Source organism: Rattus norvegicus, chromosome 2, assembly GCF_036323735.1.
Source record: "Rattus norvegicus strain BN/NHsdMcwi chromosome 2, GRCr8, whole genome shotgun sequence".
Classification (NCBI taxonomy): domain Eukaryota; kingdom Metazoa; phylum Chordata; class Mammalia; order Rodentia; family Muridae; genus Rattus; species Rattus norvegicus.
The window spans coordinates 237,669,594-237,695,854 of NC_086020.1; the positions used below are offsets into that span (position 1 = coordinate 237,669,594).

Below are 26,261 nucleotides of genomic sequence, written 5' to 3' on the forward strand. Positions count from 1 at the left end.
TGTGTGTGTGTGTGTGTGTGTGTGTGTGTGTGTGTGTAAACATCCACCTGTGCAAGTCCCTTTGTGTGCAGGTGCATGTGTGTGTACATGCATATGCATACATGTGTGCATGCCTGTGTGTATGCATAGAGTCAGAGGATGGTCTTAGATTTGGATCTCTTTCCTCACAAGCCCTCCATAGAGGATTTTGAGACAGCTTATCATAGACTACACTGGCTGACCATAATACAATAGAAATTCATTCATCTCTGCCTTCTCAACACTAGGATCTCTCTCTCCCTCTCCCTCTTCCCTTCCTCCTTCACCCCCCCCCACACACACACTTGCACACCACATGCCTGACCTTTTTAGGTGGGATCAACTTCAGGCCCTCATATTTGCACAGTAAGCACCTTGTCTGCCCCTGTGTATGATCTGAACTGTATGGATAGCAGGTGTCTCCAGAGAGGCCAGTGCGGGAGCTCGGGAGCAAACAGCTTCATATGGAAATGGAGCACACTGTGCTGTGTAAGTCTTCACACTCTCAGAAACAGCTGAGAGGAAGAGAGCCACTGCGTGCTAAGGAGCGACCCTTGGTGTTTATAGGCATTGAGCAGTGGTGAACCATCGCCAGAGAAGTCTAATTATTTTTAACTTTTAGGGCATTTTTGAAAGCTTTTAAAATAACAATACTGCCTTTAAAATAAGAAAATTATGTTTAAGCCAAAATTTGTTATTGCCTGAACAAGTACCATTGACAAGCTAAACTTTCCAGATCTCAGTGCAGGAGTGACGGGGCTTCCCTCAAAGGAAATCAGAAAAAGATGGGGCAAGCCCCTCTTGCAGATCAGAACTCCTCAGCCAGTCCTGGTTCCCACAAAGAACTTTCTATTAAAGAAAGGAAGGGGAGAAGTGGACGAGGGAGTCGAAGGGAGAATGAACTGATTCTTCTCCCTGCCAAGTAGACAACTTTCAATTTAAAATAAAATCTGTGTTGACTAGTTTTGTCATGTGAGGAAACAAGTCATAAGGTTCAATCAAAAGATGGCTTCTCTTCCCCGAGGCTAGCCAATGTTGTTGAACAGTTGCAGCTGTCCCCAAAGTTTCCTAGTTTTGAAAATTATCTTTTTCATTATTTGAAATGTAATCAAGAGAATGTATGTTAGCAAGGGAAATCCATTCCTCCCTGAATCAGGTGATTTTCTTGTTTTGGTGATTAAAAAACAAAACAAAACAAAACAAAAACAAACTCTTACAAAAGCAGTTTGAGAGTGAAAGTGTTTAATCTGGGTCATAGTTGGAGAATACATCAGGGCTGGGAAGATGTAGACTCCCAGTAGTAGTAGTACTCAGTGTAGTCATAATCTGGGTCTTAGTTGGAGAGTACATCAGGGTCGGGAAGGGGTAGACTCAGCTGGTCTGCTACTCCCTTAGTCAGGAAGGAAGCAGAGAGAATGCCGGTACTCAGCGCACTTCCCCAGGACCCAGGTCCATAGAATGATACCACCTACAACTAGGGTGGGTCTTTCCATCTCAGTTAACCTAATCTAGCTCATCTCTCAAGGCACGCCTAGAGGTGTCTTCTAGGTTTCCTAAGCCATTCTTGGGCCTGTCAAGTTGACAATATTGACCACCACATTCCTTATTCCTGTTACATATGTGGTGAATGTGTTTTTATAATATCAGTAAGATCAGATGTCAAATCATTAGCTGTTTTAGACTTCTGGTAGACCTTAATCTGCCCCTTCTTTCTTGACGTTGCTGTGGAAAACTTAGCACAAGAACTCTCTGTGGCTTTTCATAGTGAATTTGTTGTTAAATCAGAATCTTAAATTCTGTCCAAAGTGAGTTCTTTGGTCATGATTAAATGAAAACTTGAATATCAAACCCCACCTTTACCAGGCATTTCTCCAAGATAACAAACACTTATCCAAAATGTGTCCTGTAGATCAGTGCCAACCAAGGGTGTTTGTGTCTAGTCTGTCATACCATGTAATAAGTATTGAAATAAATGTTAAAAATAAATTTATAGAAATTTGAGGGTAACTATATTTGGACAGAGTTGGGGCTTGTTATCCCAGAGAGGCGGTCTTACTGCCTTTGCAGAGTGACTGAGCCCAGTGAGGACTCAGAATGACTCATGCCCTGTCTGCTCCTATAACGGTCTGTACTGTATGGATAGCAGTTTGTATAATAAGATAACTCACTTGTGATGGGAATGAAAAAAAGCCCTTAAACAACATGAGAAGCCCGCTACAGCATCTCAAGCGTCCACTCAAACTGGACCTCCTGAGTCTGCTGACTGCTTCTTTTCCTGCGGTTCTCATCCCCATGGTAATGATTTGATCTTTTTTTTTTAAGATATATTTATTTTATGCATGTGGCTGTCTTCAGACACACCAGAAGAGGACATTGGATCCCATTACAGACGGTTGTGAGCCACCATGTGGTTGCTGGAATTGAACTCAGTACCTCTGGAAGAGCAGTCAGTGCTCTTAACTGCTGAGCCATCTCTCCAGCCCCATGATATGATTTTCTTGATTACTCAGTGTAGGCTTAAGAGTTATTGCTCACAATTGATTTTGTTTCTAGACAGTTTCTTGCTATGTATCCCAGAGTGGTCTCGAACTCCAAATCTTTTAGCTTCCCATCTCTTAGGATTGCAGGTGTGTGGCCCCATGGAGAGGGGAGCTCAGGAGGCCCCATCCCAGCTGGGGAGCTCTGGGCCCCTGATGGCCGTGGAGGCAGAGTATGTTTCTTTGTGTGCATTTCCATGGGTAGGCTGTCTATGCTCCAGTGCATGGTCGCACACCTATACACACTGTAGAGAGCACTAATTGGGCTCCGAGAGTTATGAAGAAGAAGAGAACACGAAGTTGCTGGGGACATATTGGGGTGCTAAGGAGGCAGAGGAGGGATGAATATGATGTAAATATATTGTCTACGCATGATAGTCTCAAAGAATAAATCAAAATAGTATGCAAAACACTATTTCAATCATATATAGTAATCACTATCTTGTAGCCATTTTGTAATGATAATAATTAAAAGAAGGGAACAATGGAAAATAAATTCTCGATAATAGTAAAATAAACACACCAGCACACTGTGTAATTATAGAAAATATTTTCTTTATATCCTTGTTCCAAAAGATATTTTATGTTTGTTGTCTTTGCTTATTTTTTTTTCATAAAAATGAAGACAAAACCACACATGAATCCAGGACCACACAAAGTCAAGATTGTCATTTTCTTCTCCTTGAAAACCTTATCCTACTAGAGAGTTTGCAAGGGTGACGCCCTTGCATGGAGCTGCCATCTCCTCTGATATTGACATTCTCTTTGTGAAGCCTTCCAAAAGGGGTCCTCCTAAGTCTGTGTTACAGTTACCTTCTCTTCAAAAATATAATACATTTGAAAAGACAGGAAGTGACGAGAATGTGTCATTTGTCACTCTTGGACGGTGTATTAGTTGGTGTTCTGTTGCTGCGATAAGAACACCATGACCAAGAGACTTACAGAAGAATTTACTTTGGGGTTGGGGATTTGGCTCAGTGGTAGAGCACTTGCCTAGCATGCGCAAGGCCCTGGGTTTGGTCCCCAGCTCCAAAAAAAAAGAATTTACTTTGAGCAAAAACTGACATCTTAACGATATTGAGTCTTAACAATTCATGAACGTGGTTGATTTTCCCATTCACTTTGATTGTCTAAAAACCAAGCCTGAACACCTCTAGGCACATAAAATATGAATGTTTTACATGTGTCATACTAATTGATGGTCACCGTTCCATTCATTAGGCAGATTAGACATGAAAGGAAGCGGAGAGTGGGAGGGAGTAAATGATTTAGTACAAAGAAGTCAAGAAGTGACAGAAGAGTTTGGACCCTCCCTGAGCTGACTCTAAAACCTGGTGTTTTGCTCCCTAGTAGACAGCTCAGCGGCTGTAGGGCCAAGGAAAAGCCATTGCGTATTTCTGCAAACCTCTCCAAAATTCAGATTGTCTCTGAACAATTGTGCATTTTGAATACTTGCTACAATGGTAACTTCAGCTACTGTTGTAAGACGGCTGTGTTAAACTGTGCAGAGACACAGGGGCATTAGAGATGATTATTCTCCCAGACTGCACTTGAGAATACAGTGTGCCAGTTATATCCTCCGAGTATCCAGCTTGTCTGTACAGCACGCTGGGGATTCAGGTTAATGAACCGAATAAGCTTGGCGTACTCCACTGCAAGACAAATCTACAAAACACTTCCACACATAAAAAGGCACAGGAGGCGGCAGTTCCATTTATAAATGGCCTGTGTCAACTGATCTAGGAGTTGAAAAAAAAGTTTGGCAAAATGGTCTGTCTGCTCCAGATATAGTTTATAGAATACTCCATTAGAAAATCATACTTATTTTATAATAAAAAACTATGGTTTTAGGGGAAGGCTTGAACACGATTGCCCACTACCACAAATTATGCATTTTCCCTCATTTGGGGGAAGTCACAAGGGCCAAAACATCTGAAATGCAGTGGATAAGCCTGGGAAAAAATACCTTCTTGATTATGGTATCTTCCCTCCTGGGTAAGTATTCATGCCCCAAGATAATAAAAATAAAATAATAGATTAAAACAAATCTCAAGCGATTGTAACTAAAACTAGCCAAAGTTCTTGCTGTCCGTGATATGTACTAGAGCCAATAGTAAACGTTTCAAAAGCATTCGTGAAGAAAAGACTTCTTCTAAAGTCCGCTCCCAAGCATTTGCACTAAGGATTTACTATTATTTTTACGTGTATAAGTGTGTTGACTTTGTGTGTGGATGTGCACCTGAGTGTCTACCTGGTGTTCCTCAGAGGTTAGAATAGTACACCTGGTACCCTGGAACTGGAGTTACAGACGTTGTAAGCTACTAACGGATTCTGGGAGTCAAACTTGGATCCTCTACTAGGGCAGCAAGTGCTCCTAATGGCTGAGCCACTCCTCCAGCCAGGCACTTACAAATAGCATGTGCTAGTGTGTACCAGTGTGTCTGAGATGCACATGTGTACCGCCATGCCGGTACACTTGCAGATTGTGGGAGCCAGAGGCCTGCCTATGGTGTGCCATCTGCAAGAATCCATCGAGACAGGGTCTCTCATTGGTCCAGAGTCCACCAATTAGACTAGGAATGCTGGCCAATGGACTCAGAGATCTCTCTGTTTCCGACCTCCCCCAGAACTGAGATTGTGGGTGCCACATGGATTTTGGGGATTGACTCGGTTCCTCAAGCGTACAAGGCAAGTGCTTTTCTGACAAGCACCCTTGTAGCCCTGCCTGAGATATTTAGATTTACACTGCATCTCAGGGCTCCCTAGGGCTCCTTCTCTGCCTGTGCCCTAGCCCGGGGAGAGTCAACAGCATTTATTTCCTATCTTTTGACTGAAGGTCCAAGGCTCTGGATGGGTGCCTTACAGTTTTCCGAGTTCACCTTGTCTGCATAGGTCAGCACGGCAGGCCTGGGAGCGAAGTAAACGCTGCTGAGTGAGCGTCCGTGTGTATCCGATACCGCATTTACAGCCATCTGTTGGAATGGTTCCTGAGTGGTCCACTTTGCCCGACGTTTTCCAGCGCACAGAGAAAGTTAATGGGGACGTTTGGTGGAAATGCAGGGGACGAAATGCTGGGGCTGTGGGGGAGAGAAGACAGTGCCACAGCCGCACTCCTCCGACGGCCTCCCCTCCCCACCTGTCTCTGAGAAAGGCCGCCCCACAAAGGGCGTGGCAGGGAACCCGAGCCCTGGGGAGGAGGGTCACGAGGCTGGGGCCAGAGGAAGGAGGATGGCCTGAGCCTGTGGGGCTCAGAGCCGAGGGTGACCCTACGCAGATGTGTCCTGTCCCTCGGCGGCTAGCAGGACCTGAAGCTTCCCCACAGGTCCCTGCTGTTCCTGCCGGTGCCCCCTCGGTGTGACTTGGGCCTCAGGTGAGCCTAGCCGGGCGCCGCCCCAGGGCATCAGGTGTCCTGGGAACGTTGCCTGTTGCGCTCAGAGAGGGAGCCTTGTGTCTCCAGCCGTGGGTGGCACAAAGAGGGAGGGTAGGGGCCCAGGACATCTGAGTCATGGAGGGCACACAGGGGGGAGCAGAGTGCGAGATGCACCGGTTTGGCACAACCGGGACCCGGCAACGAACCACAGGTCAGTGAGGCGCCTGGTGGGGTGGGGACACTCTGTGTCACCTCAGCAAGGTTTGGAGGCGACCGCAGAGTCCTACCTGTCTATGCCAGTTTTGCTTCCCAAGAAGCAGGCTGTGAGAATCCAATGCCGGATGCCACCTTCAGCCCAGAGTGTTCGTTCTCTCTGGGTAGCCTGTGATCCCAGAGGCCAACTGGACTGCCTCCCACTAAAGTCTCAGAGATAACCCGCAACGGCTCTGTGTGTGCCCTAAACTTGGGCTCGACCTTTGTTACAGGCCCTTGGCCAGGGGTAGAAATGGGGGCAATAGCCCGGGTTCTGCGTATGTCACACAGACTCCAGCAGCAGGCCAGACGTTGCTTTGTGGCTAAGAACCAGTGCTGTAGAGGTAGTGCCATGGCATGGGAGAAGAAAGAGGAAGGAGGCACCAGAAAGAACAGCACTGTTCTAGTTTTGCAGGAGCGAAGGCAGAGGTTTCATGTGGATCTAGAGGGTTACCTGAAGTCAGACTTATCAAATTGTAGAACTAGGGAGGAGGAGAGAGAGGAGGGGCTTAAGTATTGTCTGGTGAGATGAGACAACGCTCAAGAGGCCAGCTGTGGCAGTTTGTTGCCCGCGCTTTCTCCAATTATGTATTCCCTCTCTAACGATGCCTTTCTGCAGCCCAACCCAATTTAGCTTCTGGTTGCTGTAAGTAAGGCTCTGTATCAGCCTAGGGCAGGCACCAGGACACCTGAGGTAGACTTCTGCTGAACCCCTTCGGGCCTTGACTTCAAAGAGCAGCTGCCAATACCTGGTCAGCCAGTGAGGCTCTCCGCAGTTTGCAAATTTCCCAGTCAGCCTGGGACTGAGAGCTGGCCTTCAGGAACAACTTGAGCAGAGTTTTGAATAAATTAATGGTGGTTGGCTATTTTCCCTTTGTTCCTCTAAGTTACAGTTACATAGTGTATGTCTGGTGTGCTTAAACTTTAATTTTGTCTCTAATACAATGGAAAAGGGGTTGGTGGGATTTCAAACCAGTAGTTCGCAAACACACTTTACTCCCAACAAATTAAATATTATTCATATGTAGCAACCAACAGAACTTGCTTTAAGTCAGTCTTAGGATCTCTATTGCTGTGATAAAACACTGTGACCAGAAGCGACTGGGGAGGAAAGTTTATTTCAACTTGTAATGCCCAAGTCGTAGCTCTTCACTAGGAAGTCAGGACAGGGGCACAGGACAGGCACCTGACGAGCCAGGCACTGAAGCAGAAGCCACGGAGAAAGGATGCTTGCTGGCTTGCCCCTTAGGGCTTGCCCAGCTTGCTTTCTTTTCTTTTCTTTTCTTTTCTTTTCTTTTCTTTTCTTTTTAAAGATTTATTTATTATATATGTGAGTACACTGTCGATGTCTTCAGACACACCAGAAGAGGGCATCAGATCTCACTTCAGATGGTTGTGAGCCACCATGTGGTTGCTGGGATTTGAACTCAGGACCTCAGGAAGAGCAGTCGGTGCTCTTAACTGCAGAGCCATCTCTCCAGCCCCTCAGCTTGCTTTTTTATACTTCTGAAGACCACCTATACCCAGGGATGGTGCCACCACCTGCAGCCACATTGATATTAATCAAAGAAAGGCCCTGGAAGTTAGCCTACAGGTCAACTTTATGAAGATCTTTTCTCAGTTAAGATCTCCTCTTCCAAGATCCGTCTAGTTTGTGTCATACCAACAAAAACCAATCAGCACACAGTCTCACACATAGTCTTCTCAAGTGCTGTCGAAAATACCCCACCTTTTTTGTTTTTGCCTTGCTGGGGACAGAGACCACAGCTTTGCTCATGTGAGACAAGCTCTCTGTTCCTCAGTCATCTACTCAGCCCTTCAGGTTCTACTCTTGGAGAAGATAAGACATTGACCAATCTCCCCTAAGAATCAATGGCTTTTTCCTCTCCTTTATGCCTTTACCTAAGGACGTTATATATACCCATGCTTTGAGACGCACTGTGGTATTGCGACAGAGCCACACGTCAATGTCCACCATTACGGCTTTCTTCGGGGAGTGCCTTGGTCACATAGTAACATTTATTCTGTATTATTTTCCTCACTCAGCAGTGGTCTTACTAATCTCTATATCAATCAGGAGTTTAGAATGTCCCCCATGGCTGGTTTTTATAGCCCAGGTCTACATTTCAGGAATGTTGGGTGCGCTGAGAATGTGGTAATCTATCTCAAATGTGTGATTCTAGACTTGGAAAGCTGTAGATACGATTATTTATCAGATGTCATATGATTAATTTTCCTCTCTTCATTGTTCAGTGTAAGTCTTTATGAAAGCATTAAACTCAGATGGGCCTTCTGTTCTGTGTGGAAGGGCCCTGTTGTCTTGGTGAGTGTGGGGTAGTATATTTGAATGGGTTCCATAGTGTCAGTGCTAGCCTAGGGGAAGGTCCTGGATAATTCCCACTCTCTGGAGAGACTTCTTCCTCAGTCTGAAAAAGTCTACTATGTGGTATCCCCCTTTCAGAGAGGTATTCCAAAGAGTAGCTACACGTGCTCCAAAGGGTAAAATGTGTTGGTAAGTATAAGGAAGACAGAGGGATGGGTCATTTAGGAACTGGGCCGCAGTTGAGAACCTGCTCTCCCGCCAGTGTAGCACAGCCCAGTTGTGGAGGCTCACATTGTCCCTCGACATAAGCTGGTATTGGAAAGCGTGCGTGGCTAATGAAGGTAGAGAGGGTGAGGCTGCCTGCCTACATTCCACATAAAAGCCTTATCTGCACTTAATTTAACGTTTCCTACAATCATATGAGGATAGAAATATATTATTACCATTTTTCATGGCTGGGGCTTGGTGTAGGCTGAGTGAGCCGACTCACGTCATAGAAGTACCAAGATCCAAACTGGTTCCCGCTTCTGTAGAAAACCTATTTAATTGATTAATAATTATATGGAAGTTTTTTTGTTTCTCCCCAGAGAGGGAAACGAATGACCATATCCTCATAAAAATCTGCATATCATTTCAGGGTCCATTTACTCTCTGAAGTCCTTTCACAGCCTCTCAGGCTTCCGATCTTGGCCGTGACTGTATCTGTCACCCAGTGAGCCGGAAAGCACACTTATATGGTATACAGCCATACGTGTAAGCATGTAACTTTTTTACTGATGGGAGCAGTCCTTGAATTTGCTTTCACCTGGGAGAGCATTCATTTCACTGGTTGAAACCAGTGGGAACTGATCCTCTGTTGTAGTCTATGCCCACCGAATGTGGTATGGAGGTAAGGGACACTGGGGCAGCCATGCAGGGTTCCTTGCACACGGAGGAAGGCCTTAAGCGAAGGTTAATGGTGGCTGAACATCTGATTCTCAGCTGGTGAGAGGCTAGAACCGCACAGAGGCTAGAACCGCACTCAGCACGCACTCAGTGGGAGGAGCCAGGAGCGCATCCCGCTCCTTTCTCACGCCCCGCCCCCTTTCTGGTCTCTACCTCACCGACTGTGACCCTTTGTTAAGGCTTCAGCAGTGGCAAACACCATGCAGGCTCCTGCCTCTCCCAGCTGAGAGGAAGTGTTTGGTTCTCTCCCCAGAGATGGCAAATCCTGAGGTGGTGGTAAGCAGCTGCAGTTCTCACCAGGATGAAAGTCCCTGCACTTTCTACCCGAGCTCATCCCAGTCCGAGCAGCTTCTCTTAGAAGATCAGATGAGGCGGAAACTCAAATTCTTTTTTATGAATCCTTGCGAGAAGTTCTGGGCTCGGGGTAGGAAGCCATGGAAACTTGCCATACAGATTCTGAAAATCGCTATGGTGACTATCCAGGTAAGCATTTTCCAGCACGAGTTAGGTGGCGCCTCTTTGAGTAGCAGAGGAGGGACTGGTTCCTCAAACGACTTTTAACTGCACCTGTAAGGACAGACAATAGAAAAAGATACAAACTTAAACCCTTCTCCCTTTGACTCGTGTTTGTTTGCTTGTCCTCTCTTTCTCTCTCTCTCTTGATTCTTTTTAAAAAAAATTTTTGAGACAGGCTCACTATGTAGGCCCAGTTGGCCTTGAACTCCCTTTGTAGATCAGACTGCTCTTGAACTCACAGAGATCAACCTACTCTGTCTTCCCAGTGTTGGTAATGTATGTACCACGACACCTGTCTCGTTCTCGTTTTTCATTATTATAATTTTAATCCCATACTCCTTTTCAGGAATAAACATTTTTAGCATTTGGATCCTAGTGAAGACATTTCTTGAGAGGTATCATGCACAGAAATTAGCTGATTTGCAACATGAGATCTTTCTTTTATTCCTAATATTGTGGGCGTCTCTTTCTCTAGACACTGGGTGGATTTCTGCTGTAGGCAATCGCTTGGATTCCTGCAGCCCAGAATCATGAAAGGTGTGTAACCTAAGAATATGGACTTTGGCTGTGAAATGTGTGCCTTCATTTTTGTTAGGAAGGAAATTTTCAATCCATTTTCCATAACTTCTTTACTTTTTTTTTGAGAAATCATGTTTCTGTGGTAGTTGCATATGCTGGTGTAGTTTATTGTTAAAACATGTTTGAGGGGCTGGCCAGATGGCTCTGCTGGTGAAGGTGCTTGCTGTCGAGCCGGCCATGTGTATTTGACTTCTAGAACCCACGTGGTAGGAGGCGTGAGCTGACTCTTGACAACTGTCCCCTGATATCTGTGCACTCATACACACAAAAAAAATGTTAAAAATAAAGGTGCTGGTGAGAGGAAGTTCTCTTGTTAAGAGCAGAAAGAAAAAAAGAAGGCAACGTTTAGGTTTGTAATTTTATTTTTAGTTCTTGGTAAACATCAACTATTGACAGAGAGTTGTTGGTTTTGTTTTTTGTTTTTGTTTTTTTTTTGTCTTTGTTTTTTAATATTGAGATTGCTAATCTTAATTGCCCATTGAAAACAAGTACTTAGGACTAGTAGGCCAAGACGGTTTCTAGAGTCATCTGAAGTTGGTAGAGTTCTTATCTGGACTTGGGTGACCCCTCATCCCAGCCCGGTGCGACCATTCCTGTCATTGTAACCACCCTCCTGCAGTGAAATCCCAGTCTCTGCCTTACAGAAAAGGATATTGATGCTTACGGTTTAAAAAGTCTGCATAGCTCATACGTAGCTGCACAGAAGCAGGCACAGATTCTTTTTAATATATCGCCACGAAAACACGCTCAGTTCTCAGTACAAGACTTGGCGTCTTGCACTTGAAATCCTTAATTTCAGGGGACAGTGTAATATGTCACAGCCTGAAGGCTTATTTGTGCCACTTCAATGGCAGAACCTCTATCTGCAAGGCAAGAATGCTCCTTGCTTAGAGTAATAATAGGTGCATTTGGGTCCTGGCTGTGGGCCAAGCTCAGTGCTTTACACAGGTGCTCAAGACTTAACTACGGAGCAGTGCATCTCTGCCTCGGGGCAGTGAGCCGGCTTAGTGCACATCCCTGTGGGATGCAGGACACCAGAGCACAGAAAGTGATGCACAGGCTCAGAGCTGCACACGCTCAGACCTGTACACGCTCCGAGCTGCACTCAGGCTCATGTCCTGAATTACTCCGCATCTTTTAGAGGACTTATCCGATCTCCCAATAGTTACTAGAGTGGCCCAGAGGAACATTAGTCAGTGGTTTAAGCCTTTTGGTAAGAATCATACAAAAGTGTTTGTTTAAGTTAAATATTTTAAAAGGAATGGACGGTTTGTTTGTTTTTGAGATGAGCTCTCAATCTATTGCCCAGGCTAGTTTAGAAATCACTACGGAGGCTGGACTGGCTGCAAATTTAGTGCAGTCTTGTTGCCTTGGACTCCTAAGAGCATTTCAGGCAGGAGCCTTCACCCCCTCCCCCTCCTCACTGTCACTGTGTATATCTTAGTGTGTGTGGTGGTCGGGGGGCATGCATGTGTGGAGATCTGAGTCTCACTCCTTTACCTTCTAACAGGATCTGTTGTTTGCTACTGTGTACACCAGGCTCCCTGGCCCATGAGTTTCCAGATATCTCTTATCCGGTGTCCCTAAAGTCATACCAGACTGCTGGCACACAGCTGGCTTTTCAGTGGCTCTGGGGTTTCCAACTCAGGTCCTCACACTTGTAAGAAAAGTTGTCATCCATGGAGCCATCTCCTGGTCCCCAAACTGAGAGCCTTCTGGATATGCTGCCACATCCCTCATAAATTACTGCTAGTCAAGCCCTAAACCACATGACTGTTTCTCTCCTGCTCAGAGTTTTCTTCCTCATGGTGTTTCCTCTCTTCTTTAAGCTGGTTCTGTTTGGACTAAGTAACCAGATGGTAGTAGCTTTCAAGGAAGAGAACACGATAGCCTTCAAACACCTCTTCCTGAAAGGCTACATGGACCGAATGGACGACACCTACGCGGTGTACACTCAGAATGATGTGTACGACCAGATCATCTTTGCAGTGACCCGGGTAAGTCAACTGTGTGCCTCAGGTGTTGACTCTGTTTGCATTAGGTATTAGGGGTACTCTGAGCCTTGCACAAGCTAGGCAAGCGTTCTAATAGTGAGATATTCAGACAGTGTGTGAATTCTTGGGAGGAAGAGCAGGCTGGAGAAGTGGTAGCAATGGGTTATATAGAAACCAGCACTCCACGGATGAACAGTTCTGCTCAGAGGTAACTTATGAATAAACTATTTCAATATAGTTACAGGGCTGGAGAGCTGGCTCAGCAGTTAAGAGCACTGACCGCTCTTTCAGAGGACTTGACTTTGCTTCCTAGAATCTTTATAGGGCCCCTCAAAACGTCTTGCATTCCCAGTTTTAGGGGAATCTATTGTCTTTCTGGTCTTGACAGGTATCCCTTCACACACACACACACACACACACACACACACACACACAAGTGCATGCACACACACATGTACACACACGTAAAATAAAACAAACATTTAAAAATTGATTGGGAAATATTGCTATATTCATATACAAATAAAAATTGATTAAAAACGTGTATGTTTCCTACTAGCAGAAAGGAAGAACTTCAATGACTCATTTGAAAGAACCAGGGATAGGACTTGATGTGAGAGCTTCAGTCTTTGAAATTATAAACATAACCCTGGATATAGGTAGTCATTAAGTCTTCAAAGCTTATACTCTTGGAGACTTATAATAACTAACGAGAAGATTAGTTTTGCAGCTTGTGTAACAAGCAAGGCCTTCTAGCTCATGAGAAAGCGAGGCTTTTATGCCATGCCTGGTGAGGATCACTCAGTGATGCTGACCGACTGCCTGACAGAAAATAAGCTTGTTGGGGCTGGGGATTTAGCTCAGTGGTAGAGCGCTTACCTAGGAAGCAAAAGCCCTGGGTTCGGTCCCCAGCTCAAAAAAAAAAAAAAAAAAAAAAGGAAAAAGAAAATAAGCTTGTTTTTCATACTCCAGAGTCAAGTTTTCATTCTGGGTTATTCTTGCTATAATTAGTACTTTCCCAAGGTCCCAAATCACTTCTTTTGAAGGGATAATTAAACGTGCTTTTGAGGTCAGTATTTTTGACCTATGTTAGCTACAGACAGACCACATTTTTAAAAATAATGAAATCCCTTCTTTAAACACATTCCCTAGCAACCATCACCCCTCATTTCTGGAGGCAGCTTATTCCAACAGAGTCCATGAGCCACTAGGGTGAAGTACATCTTTGTGAAGCAGGACTCTGGGCTAGCTGTGCGACTAGGAGACTTAGTCAGACACAGAAGACACATTGATGAAGATAAGTTTAGAGACTTCAAAAAAAAAAAAGCTGTGTGCATGTGTGGGGGTGCATGTGAGTGAGTGTGTGAGAGTGTGTATGTGCATCTGTGAGTGTGTGTGTATATGTGCATGCATGTGAGAGAGTGGGTCTGTATGTGTGAGTGTGTGTGTAAGAGTGTGTGTGCATGAGAGAGATAGAGTATGTGTCTTAGTTAGGGTTTTACTACTGTGAACAGACACCATGACCAAGGCAACTTTCATAAGGACAACATTTAATTGGGGCTGGCTTACAGGTTCAGAGGTTCAGTCCATTATCATCAAGGCGGGAACATGGCAGCATCCAGGCAGGCATGGTGCAGGAGGAGCTGAGAGTTCTACATCTTCATCTGAAAACTGCTTGGAGAAGGCTGGCTTCCAGGTAGCTAGGAGGAGGGTCTTAAAGTCAGTGCTCACAGTGACACATTTCCTCCAACAAGGCCACACCTTTTAATAGTTCTACTCCTTGGGCCAAGCATATTCAAATCACCACTGTGTGTGTGTGTGTGTGTGAGAGAGAGAGAGAGAGAGAGAGAGAGAGAGATGTTTATGCAGGACAGTTGCAGGCACTTGGGTGAGACTCAGAGGACAATCTTGGTTGCCATTCCTTAGTTTCCACCCTGTCTGAGGTCAGAGTCTTGCTCCTCATTCCATACACTAAGCTCGTTGACCTGAGAGCTTCTAAGGAATTCTCCTATCCCTGCCTCCTGTCTTGACATAGAAACACTGGAATTACAGATGCATGCTACTGTGCCTGGCTTTCCATGAGTGTAGGGGATTTGAACTCAGGTCCTCATGATTTGGTGGTAAGTACTTTACACACTGAGCCATCTCTCAGTCCTAGATTTAACGTTTAAATGTATTAAGTATCTGTAAAACATTGTACTAGATTCATATGTGTCTTAGAGGGCATGTAGAGACGAGTAGTAAACAATCCATTATAATTGTTGGTTTGAGATGGGGGCCTGACATAACCCAAGGTGACTTCAAACTCTTTGAAGCAGAGGCTGGCATTGGTCTCTTGATCCTGCTGCCTCCACTTCTGAAAAGCAATCTCTTTGTCCGACTAAAGGCCTGGTAAATTCCTTGTATAACATCTTTACCTTTATCAGTGGAACTAAACTCATTCCTCAAAACACTGTACCTGGCCTGGGAGCTAATCTGCTGGTTAGATCTCCCCGTTCCTTCCACGAGGAGTCCTTATCTTAGCTGTCACATTTCTTTCTGCTACTGTAGTTAAATATCTGCAGGATGAGCCGTGAAAGCCATTTCCTTGTCATAGTTCTGAGAGGCTAAGTAAGATCAAGGCATCTACATGCTCAGCTCTTGTATCTCCTTGCTGTGGCCTCTGTGATGAAAGGGGTGCAGATGGGCGAAGGGTTCTCACAGTCCCTCCAGTCCTGTTATGCTGGCACTGTTTGGTCTAACGGGTCAAACGTAGCATGTTAATTCCTGCATCTGGCTGTTTCTCTTATTCCCCACTCAGCACCTCTGCTGAATCCACCAAAAATCACAGCTCGTAATTTAAAAAAAAAATGGTGCCAGGTACCACAAGAGTAACAGAACTGTGCTGTTTTCTCGGGTTTTGTTTTTTTACTTTTTTTTTTTTAATGGAGTGTGCTGGATGTCTCTACAGTTTTGTTCAGATGACTGCAGAACCTGGAAAAGCTGTTGCTGCTGTTGATGCATAACACACTGCTATTATTGGTCTTTTTATATAAATATAAATATATATATATAGATATATAATTTGAATTTTTTGAAACTTTACCTGTGCTGTCAACTTTCGAAAAAAGTATCCCCGTTTACTGTGTTGAGTTGGCACTGTACAGAAATTAACAGCCATATTGGTCTAGAAATGTTGAACTTAAGTTTTTTCCATTTGTACAGGGGTAACACACTGTATTAAATATGTAAGGTCTTATCTACGTGGGTTTGATTACAAAAACTAATAAAGTATTCTCTAAATTAAAAAAAAAAGAAAAAAAATCACAGCTCGTATTACACAGTACTGCTCATGCAATAGAGAGATGCACATTCTGACCACATCCATACACACACGTAAGAGAGACATGAGCTGTCAGTGTCCACAACTGTGTCTAAACCTCTGTCCATGGCTTCCTGCCATTGTATTTGATGTGATTACCACACAAAGACAGAAGTATCAGACAGACACAGAAAGGTTTGTTAATGGGTTCAAATCCTCATCGTACGAGGCCTTAAGACAGGGAAGGGGCAACTTATACTTGCTGTACTTCTTGTAGTGCAGTGCTTGGCTACAAATCTTTAATTTGTTTTCACTTTTCCAGTCAAAGAATGACTTAGGACGCTGCATCCAGGTGAGAGGCTCTCACCAAACCAGAAGATTCTGGAGCAGGGGTGTGGGAGGGAGTGGTCAGAGGCAGCTGCCTGGGAGAATTCCTGAGTAGACAGACTATAAAGCATTTGAGTATTCAAAGCTGCTGAGGGATTTCCCCAGACTCAGCAACGGCCCCTTCTGATCTCCACTCCTCCTCTTCAGAGTCTCTCACTCAGACGCGGCGTCCAAGGGTGTGTTTCCTGAATGTCTGCACCCCAACGGGGACATGACCAGGGCAGGTTATCATGGCCTTGCGTCTGCCCTGGCTGCCATCCCTTTGGCTCTGGCCAGTGTTCCATCCCTGTCTCTCTCTTTTCGGGTGAAGTACTTGCAACTTCGAAACATCTCCGTCGGCAACCATGCTTATGAGAACAAGGGGACTAAGCAGTCAGCAATGGCAGTCTGTCAGCACTTCTACAGGCAAGGCACCATCTGCCCCGGGAACGATACCTTCGACATCGATCCAGAAGTCGAAACAGGTGATGATCCCCTATAACCACCAGCTACTGTTTTAACTCCTTGATTTAAACCTGAGCCCCATGATAACTTCATCTCCATAAACATTGACGGGGGGTGCCCTATGTCGTAGAAAAACTATTCAGAGGTCCTTATCTGTCAACTTCTATCGTGAACACTTTGCTGTAAAACTCGTGAATTCAAAGGAAAAGCAAGCAGGTAAAGCATCAAGGAACACGAGGCGGGGAGAGCGATGGCGTTCTGAGACAGTCTGAACCTTTCTAAATCACTGACCACTTCAGAAATGTCTCATGTCGTAAAGACAGGAGACACAGAACCAGGGCATTGATCCCGAGTTCTTACTCTGCTGATTCTAAAAGGAGTCAACATGGGCAACTGATCCTAACCACCGTCCTTTATGCAGCTTTATTTATGGCTTTGCTCCCTTCTGTGCAGACTGTTTCCTTATAGAGCCAGAGGAAGCTTTCCACATGGGAACACCTGGAGAAAACAAACTCAACCTGACCCTGGACTTCCACAGGTGAGGAGAGCAGAGGAGCGGACAGCTCAGCCCTGTGTGACCCTCATCTGAGGCATGCTCTGGAGGGGCGCACAGCTCAGCCCTCTGTGTGACCCTCATTGCAAGCATCCTTTGCTTTCCAGACTTCTGACAGTGGAGCTCCAATTTAAGCTCAAAGCCATCAACCTGCAGACAGTTCGCCACCAGGAGCTTCCTGACTGTTACGACTTTACCCTGACTGTAAGTGTGGGCTGTGCTGAGTGTGTCTCCTGACTAGAGAAAAATTATTTTAACCTGATGTATGGTTCGTACACTGGTGCTAAGGCATTGTCTGAACTACAGGATGTGCCTGGGGACCTTGTTCCAACCAGCTCTGTCACTGCATGTTGCTGACTTCCTGTTTGTCTTCTGCACCTTGGTGCATGTTCTGTAAGGCAAGGACTTACCTTGTGTGTTACTGTCCCCAGTATGGTGCCTGGTGTATAACAGATGACCAAATGCCAAAGGATCAGTATCATGAAAGGAAGAGGGAGAAGAAGAGGGGGAGGAGGAGGGAGATATGGATAGATAGGTGGGTGGGGGGATAGATGGATGGATGGATGGATGGATAGATGATTGGTAGATAGATCGATAGATAGATAGATAGATAGATAGATAGATAGATAGATAGATAGACAGACAGATGACTTTCCATAGTTACCAAGGGGTCTTTGTTGAGCTTTCTCATCACGGATGTCCATAGCCTTTGGATTATTGCTCTTAACTCCCCTATGTGGCCGTGAGTGCTCTGGTTCATCTCTCTTCTTCTGCCTCACCTTCTGTATTGTATGTATCCAATTTCAGACTGAGCTACACACACACACACACACACACACACACAAACATGCACACACACTCACATACACACACACAAATATGCACACACACTCACATACACACACATGCACACACAGTGAATAAATGTGGTTTTAAAAAGCTGTATCAATAACACATTCTGTCTGGCCACATGTAGACAGAATTTAAAACTTTTTTATATGACCCAGATTGTATGGCCTCTGTAGTAGCTAGCATTCACGAAGCTTGACTAATTGTTTGTGAAACATTGACTTTTCAGGAGAGGCATGAAATAATATTCCATCATAAAATACAATGACCACAGAGGTGGTTTAACATGAAAAGCCACCCAAACCTGAAGAGGATTTTGAACTCTACTATATATGTCGATCCTGGTATTAACCAGTGAGTCGTGAGTCATCAAAGTTACTTGATTTTAAAGATTTTGAGTGATCATCAAGTCTTCTCTGTCTTGAGTTTGAGAAATGATGGTTTCAGAATTTGTACAGTCTTGATACCTTCTTGGTTGAGTTTCTGTGGCTCTTCAGCTGGATACACATTTGATAATCTCCCAGGCGGCCTCTGGAGTTGTTGGGTTCTCTTGGTCCAGCTTTTGTCTTGTATTTACCTTCTCCCCTTTTTATACTTTATGTGGTTGACACTTCACTCTTTATTCTAGAATCTTCTAGATGTTTGACATAATCTCAGTTAGTCTGAAAGCTCCCTGAAGCTTTCAATCACTTCCTTAATTAATATCTTTTCCCTCAGACGACACGCAGTAGGAGGTGCTATTATTTGTTGAATGAATCAAGAAAATGGTTGTGAAATCTGGGTCCTCCCTAGTGGCCCAATTCTAATATCTAAATCCTCAGTCTATTCGTACCAGATTCATTGAAATAATATTTAAATCTTGCCCATGTGTGATGAATTGGGCTTATAGTTCATTTGCATTCACAAGTATTGATTGACTTTTCTTTGAGATTCTTCATTAGGTGCATGAACATCTGAGTTCTTATTAGCATGTGTATGTGTTAAATGTATGTCCTCACATGTGTGACACATGATTGTGTGTGTACTTGTATATATGTGTTCATACATGTGTTTACAACACATGCATATATATGTATGTGTTGGTGTACATCTGTATACAGGCCTACAGTTAATATCAATGGTCCTTCCTGATTGCTTACCCCTTTATGCATTGGGGCAGGTCCCCTACTAAACCCAGAGCTCACCAGTTTCAATAGCCCACTTGCCTAGGAGATCCCTTGTCCCAGCTTCTCAAGAGTTAGAGACAGCCACCATGTCTGCCTGGCTTTCATAGATCCCAGGGATCTGAACTCCAGCCCTCATACTTAGGTAACAAGTGTGTCTTCAAGTGCGTTACTACCAGTGCCCCCCACCCCACCCCATGATACTCCTTTAAAATCCCATTCAGCATACTTTCTTCTTGGGGAGATTCAGCCTTTGCTGCGGCTTATTGAAATATCACTCAAGATATCAGCTGAGTCCCCGTCAGTTCTTGAGGGTCAATAATTTCTCCTTAGTAAGGACTTTCACCCCATCAAATGACACTGGCATCTCCTCGTGTAGGGTGTAGGCTGTGTTCTTCCATGGGGAGGGCAGCAAATGGCAGTGGCTTCATCTGTGTAGGGAAAGAAGCTGAGACTCCATCTCGAGGGGACACAGAATGACTGGACTCTTTGAAGTTACTTAGAATCTCATGCCTGAAGCTCTGTCTGCCTTCTCTGTGTGGAGAAACTTCAACGAAACCCAACAGCGGAGAATAAAATACTCACTAGCACTGCTCCCCTCCAACTCCTCCCAGACCCTATTCTACAACCTTCCCACTTAGTCCAGATGACTCTGTCAGAGTGTGCACAGGTAGGAGGTTACTCACCAGAGCATGGACAACTTATCAGAGGCCACACAGCTGAACAAAAACAACACTCTTCCAGTAGCCATCAGGTGCCAAGAGCTCTTCAGCTAGGGTGTGGTCTCAGGTGTCCCTCGTTTTGTGCTGTAAAGTCAGCTGACTTGATCCTGTGCTGCCCTGAGTTCATGGGTGCAGTTGCCCTGTTATGTCCAGAAGACACCATTCACAGCAGTCCCCCCACCCTCTGTCTTACAGGCTCTCTGTCCCCTCCCACTTCTGTGATATTCTCTGAGCATGGCAATAGAGTCGGGTAAGGTAGATAATCATTTAGGCCTAAGCTGTAAATGAAGGACTTTCAAATGAACTTTTTTCCATTTTTGTGGGGGGTGGGAAAGGGAAAGAAAAATATAGTTGGATTTTCTTGCCTTTCCTTCCTTCTCTATGTATGGAAGAAGCAAGAGAGTCAGAAGGAGACAGAGGAGGATCACACACAGTACACACAAAGGGCTGCTTTGTGCTGCTTGCATGGAGCCCCTTCAGCTGGTTTTCTCAGAGGCAAGCACACTAGCAACTGTCACCAAGCCCTTTGTAATAGGTGGGGTGTCAGAGTGATGGAGAAATCTAGGCCCAGAATAAAAAAATGCAAAACACCTCTCAACCAGGGGTGTCTAAAGATAGGAGTGATGTGTTTGGTGCTTGTGCTTCTGTGTTTGCCTAATTTGCCTGAACACCAAAAGCTATCCGTTGCTAAGGTCCCATGGGAAGGTGGGCAGAGGAAACCTGTACAAATTCAGCACACAAGTGTCTGGACACAGGAGGGAGAACACTCTTGCTTGCTAACGTGTCCAGGGCTAGAATGCATCCTAGAAACATGGGGTGTAGATGCTAGAATCTGTCTACAGCAGATCGGATTCAATGTTATCACCTCACAGAGAGATGAAGGGGCATTCCTCAGGGATTAACCGAGACCAGTACCAGCTGGTCAGAAGTGAGGATCCGCATGTCCTGTATCCTTCGATGAATTGCTTCCTGTTGGATTTAGAGACGTATCTTGACTACAAAACCTAGTCGTGCATCCTTAGACCCCCTTTCCTGTCTTTACAGATAACATTCGACAACAAGGCACACAGTGGAAGAATCAAAATAAGTTTAGACAACGACATTTCTATCAGAGAATGCAAAGATTGGCACGTGTCTGGATCAAGTAAGTCATAAGCTCTGCTCACTCCCTTGATGGTCATTAGACCATCGAGCATTATACCAGGGCCTGCAGGATGTAGGGACCACCAAGTAAAAGACTGGGCCAGCCCCGAGCCCTTGACATTCTGAAGGCAGCTTGGGTTGCTGTAGATGTCTGATGATTCAGTCAGTACACACGTTAGTATCATCCGGCAGCTCCTTCCCTTCTCCACAGCCCTTACCTGCCTCCTCCTTACCAACTGCACACTCATAGTTCTTCACTAAAGGCGTACGTATACCTATTTTCCTCTTTTAATATCTTCAAATATCGCAACGAGCAGCAGACTCACAGATGAAAAAAAAATCAAGGCCCAGGAGGGATGTGTAATGACCTGAGGGTCTTATGTTGAGAGAGAAGGGAGGATTTGACCTCAAAGCTATGACATGCTGTAGTGGTCTTTCATCTGATGTAAAAAGTGGAGTGATGTGGGGGGAAATCTGTTCTAGAAACACAAACAAAAATTCAGATTAGAATGCGTCCTGTCCGGAACAGGAACACTGCCAGGAAAGATTTTTCCTGAGCCATTACCTAGGTCCTCTTAAGTTGACCAAATGGTAGGCCACTCTGCACTTTGCTCGTGATTGCACAACACAAGAGATTGCATGGGTTCTACTGAGAAGAGGACGTATCTTAGACACCTGCCAGGGCTCGATTTCCTCCGCTTTGTACTAGAATTGGTAGCTCTGAGCTAGGTCTGGACTGTGTGAGTGTTGTTCATCAGACCGACATGAGGGTAGTCACTGGTGTCGGTTTGTGTGTAAGCGTATGGGGCTCTGGAATCACAACCCTCACCGCCGTCACGGACTTCTCTAGGTGGAGTGCATCCAGTGTCCGGCACAGAGGCTGCCTCTTATGTGCTTGTGTTTGGCTTTTAAGTCTTTCTGAGGTAGAGTTAGACATTTAGGCAGCCATTGGAACCACTGGGCAAATATCAGCAGCGTGCTTTATTACAGCTCTTTCTGAAATTACTTCCTCATGGCTTCCTGGTAGAGATAACATCAGTGGATTTGGTGACTGCCACCTCTGCTTCACTTTAATGGCACTGTCTTGTGGGTCATGACAGCATTTATGATTCTCTAGGATTTCAATATGGCTGAAAAACGTTCTCTCCTCCTCTCCCCATCCCCCCTCTCTCTTCCATTTTCTCTCTCTCCTATCCATTTCTTCTTTCTTTTCTTCCTCTCTCTTATTTTCCTCTTTTCCTCCTCCTCCTCCATCGCTTATCCTCAAACTCACCATCTTCCTGTCTTGGTCTCCAAATGCTGGGACTTTACATGTGAGCCTCCAAGGCTGGCAGAAGCTGCTCATTTCTTGTCACCCAAGGCTCAGTTAAAACCTTGGTGAGCTTTCTTTCCTGGCTACCCTCTCCAGGGTGGAGCGATGGCTCTGAAATATAGCCTTATCTGGAGGGTTCAGGGACACATGACTTCTGATTCAGTAGTTTTATGGCCAGAGCTGAGGATGTCCACTGCTGACAGGACTAAAACAGAACAACCTGATGCAGAGTGAACATTTGAACGCCAGTCATGCTCATTCTGTGTGTGGCCTAGCACATGATGGGGCCTCCTTGTGTTTCAGTTTTCTCGAGTTCAAAGTGGGGGTAAGCACTACAGCTACACAGGGGCTGGTGAGAGGACCCTGAACACACAAAGTGCGTGGAACTGAGTCAGGTGGGAGGTGTGCCTTTGCCAGTGATTTAACGTCTCTTGTATCACTCCATCTGTGTGAATTACCCATGCGCCTGCTCACTCCTTGCTTGTCTCACCGCCACGGTTGCTCCTGTTAGGTCAAGGGCCTTGTCTGTTTTATTCACCACTGTGTTCCAGCACCTAGAAAAGTGCCAGGTACATAAGGCTGCTTAATGGATATTTTATACCCAGCTAAGTATGTTGTCAAGCAATGTAGGAGTTTGGAGGCTTATTTACTGATTGACTGACTTTATTTTTGAGAGGATTTCACTATATGTAACCCAGGTTGACCTCAAACTTAGTATATAATCCAAGCTAGCCTAGACCTCATGGTAATCCCGTTTCTTGCTCCCAACTGCTGGGATAGTGGGTGTGTATGTCACACCCACGAGGAGAACCTCTTTAGCATAAACGCCATAGGCTGATAATGAAAGATCTTTGATTTGGAGTGTTTTGTTTTTTGAAGGACCCTCAGCTTTCTTTAAATGCTAATGGAAAGAATGCTATTCTGAAACATTTGAATTCTCTGAATTATTCGAGAAAGTAGTCACATCATCTTCTTAACGCTTCCTCGGCCTCTGTCTTCCAGTTCAGAAGAACACCCACTACATGATGATCTTCGATGCCTTTGTTATCCTGACCTGCTTGTCCTCGCTGGTGCTCTGCGCCAGGTCTGTGATTCGGGGTCTTCAGCTTCAGCAGGTAAGCCCTGTTCCCCAAGATGTCACCAACGTGCTCAGCCACACCGAAGCTCACTGAGTCTCTCCTCTTCCCAAAAGGAGTTTGTCAACTTTTTCCTTCTTCACTACAAGAAGGAAGTTTCGGCCTCTGATCAGATGGAGTTCATCAACGGGTGGTACATTATGATCATCGTTAGTGACATACTGACGATCGTTGGATCGATTCTGAAAATGGAAATCCAAGCCAAGGTAAAATGGTTCTTCTCAACTGTGCTATCACGATGGTAAAATATTACAATAGTAAAATGTATTTTTCCAAGCTGTGAAAAAATGCTTTCTTCTGGGCTTTGTGTTCAATTAACTTGAAACTGACAGCAGCAGTTTTCTTAACTCTAGTTAAATCTTAAATCGAAATGTCTGTCTGTCCATCTATCTATCTATCTATCTATCTATCTATCTATCTATCTATCTATCTACCTATCTTCTTTGGATTTTGAGAGAGGGTCCCTGTGGAGACTTGACTGTCTAGGAACTCTTTCTGTAGACCAGGCTGGCCTTGATCTCACAGCTCTGCCTGCCTCTGCCTCCTGAATGGTGGGATGAAAGGTGTATGTCACCACTGGTCAGCTCCTAGACGTCTCTCAAACAGAGTTTTAAAAAGCAAAATCCACAAACTGATAGTTCAGTATCATCTGAGTGACTGGAAAATGCTCTGAGCTAGACCGCGAGAGTTCAAACTCTCCAGGTCACATACACCAAAAGTCATATACACACCGAGGAAAATGTGCTAAGAGTTGGCAAGAGTTCTCCCAGAAAATGTTAAAAAGTTAAATATTCAACCAAAAGAAGAGGACAAGGAGAAGTGTGGGAGGAGGAGGAGTGTGGGAGGAGGAGGAGGAGTGTGGGAGGAGGAGGAGTGTGGGAGGAGGAGGAGTGTGGGAGGAGGAGGAGTGTGGGAGGAAGAGGAGGAGTGTGGGAGGAGGAGGAGGGTGGGAGGAGGAGGAGTGTGGGAGGAGGAGGAGGAGTGTGGGAGGAGGAGGAGTGTGGGAGGAGGAGTGTGGGAGGAGGAGGAGTGTGGGAGGAGGAGGAGTGTGGGAGGAGGAGGAGTGTGGGAGGAGGAGGAGGAGTGTGGGAGGAGGAGGAGTGTGGGAGGAGGAGGAGTGTGGGAGGAGGAGGAGTGTGGGAGGAGGAGGAGTGTGGGAGGAAGAGGAGGAGTGTGGGAGGAGGAGGAGTGTGGGAGGAGGAGGAGTGTGGGAGGAGGAGGAGGAGTGTGGGAGGAGGAGGAGTGTGGGAGGAGGAGTGTGGGAGGAGGAGTGTGGGAGGAGGAGGAGTGTGGGAGGAGGAGGAGGAGTGTGGGAGGAGGAGGAGTGTGGGAGGAGGAGGAGTGTGGGAGGAGGAGGAGTGTAGGAGGAGGAGGAGTGTGGGAGGAAGAGGAGTGTGGGAGGAGGAGTGTGGGAGGAGGAGGAGTGTGGGAGGAGGAGGAGTGTGGGAGGAAGAGGAGGAGTGTGGGAGGAGGAGGAGGAGTGTGGGAGGAGGAGGAGTGTGGGAGGAGGAGGAGTGTGGGAGGAGGAGGAGGAGTGTGGGAGGAGGAGGAGTGTGGGAGGAGGAGGAGTGTGGGAGGAAGAGGAGGAGTGTGGGAGGAGGAGGAGTGTGGGAGGAGGAGGAATGTGGGAGGAGGAGGAGTGTGGGAGGAGGAGGAGTGTGGGAGGAGGAGGAGGAGTGTGGGAGGAGGAGGAATGTGGGAGGAGGAGGAGTGTGGGAGGCGGAGGAATGTGGGAGGAGGAGGAGGAGTGTGGGAGGAGGAGGAGTGTGGGAGGAAGAGGAGGAGTGTGGGAGGAGGAGGAGTGTGGGAGGAGGAGGAGTGTGGGAGGAGGAGGAATGTGGGAGGAAGAGGAGGAGTGTGGGAGGAGGAGGAATGTGGGAGGAGGAGGAGTGTGGGAGGAGGAGGAGTGTGGGAGGAGGAGGAATGTGGGAGGAAGAGGAGGAGTGTGGGAGGAGGAGTGTGGGAGGAGGAGGAGGAGTGTGGGAGGAGGAGGAGGAGGAGTGTGGGAGGAGGAGTGTGGGAGGAGGAGGAGGAGTGTGGGAGGAGGAGGAGGAGTGTGGGAGGAGGAGGAGTGTGGGAGGAGGAGGAGGAGTGTGGGAGGAGGAGGAATGTGGGAGGAAGAGGAGGAATGTGGGAGGAGGAGGAGTGTGGGAGGAGGAGGAGGAGTGTGGGAGGAGGAGGAGTGTGGGAGGAAAAGGAGGAGTGTAGGAAGAGGAGGAGTGTGGGAGGAGGAGGAGTGTGGGAGGAGGAGGAGTGTGGGAGGAGGAGTGTGGGAGGAAGAGGAGGAGTGTGGGAGGAGGAGTGTGGGAGGAAGAGGAGGAGTGTGGGAGGAGGAGGAGTGTAGGAGGAGGAGGAGTGTAGGAGGAGGAGGAGTGTGGGAGGAGGAGGAGGAGTGTGGGAGGAGGAGGAATGTGGGAGGAGGAGGAGTGTGGGAGGAGGAGGAGTGTGGGAGGAGGAGGAATGTGGGAGGAGGAGGAGTGTGGGAGGAGGAGGAGTGTGGGAGGAGGAGGAGGAATGTGGGAGGAAGAGGAGGAGTGTGGGAGGAGGAGGAATGTGGGAGGAGGAGGAGTGTGGGAGGAGGAGGAGGAGTGTGGGAGGAGGAGGAATGTGGGAGGAGGAGGAGTGTGGGAGGAGGAGGAATGTGGGAGGAAGAGGAGGAGTGTGGGAGGAGGAGGAGTGTGGGAGGAGGGAAATAAGGCCAAGGTACTACCCTGTGT

General features: G+C 46.2%; 1 protein-coding gene across 4 annotated transcripts in view; it reads left to right on the top strand.

Annotated features, from left to right (window-relative positions):
* Window positions 1–26,261, top strand: part of Mcoln3 (mucolipin TRP cation channel 3) — a 109,227-nt gene that overhangs the window by 73,050 nt on the left and 9,916 nt on the right. For 3 of the 4 annotated variants that reach the window (XM_063281683.1, XM_063281684.1, NM_001012059.2), the window contains 8 exons: window positions 9,699–9,928; window positions 12,370–12,537; window positions 16,533–16,686; window positions 17,120–17,204; window positions 17,327–17,423; window positions 20,998–21,097; window positions 23,411–23,523; window positions 23,601–23,750. In XM_063281683.1, coding sequence (XP_063137753.1) covers window positions 9,701–9,928; window positions 12,370–12,537; window positions 16,533–16,686; window positions 17,120–17,204; window positions 17,327–17,423; window positions 20,998–21,097; window positions 23,411–23,523; window positions 23,601–23,750 — 1,095 coding nt within the window. In that variant the 5' untranslated portion in view covers window positions 9,699–9,700. Of the gene's footprint in view, window positions 1–5,440; window positions 5,926–9,698; window positions 9,929–12,369; window positions 12,538–16,532; window positions 16,687–17,119; window positions 17,205–17,326; window positions 17,424–20,997; window positions 21,098–23,410; window positions 23,524–23,600; window positions 23,751–26,261 lie in introns of those variants that run through there. The other variant, XM_039102139.2, reaches the window with a different exon arrangement.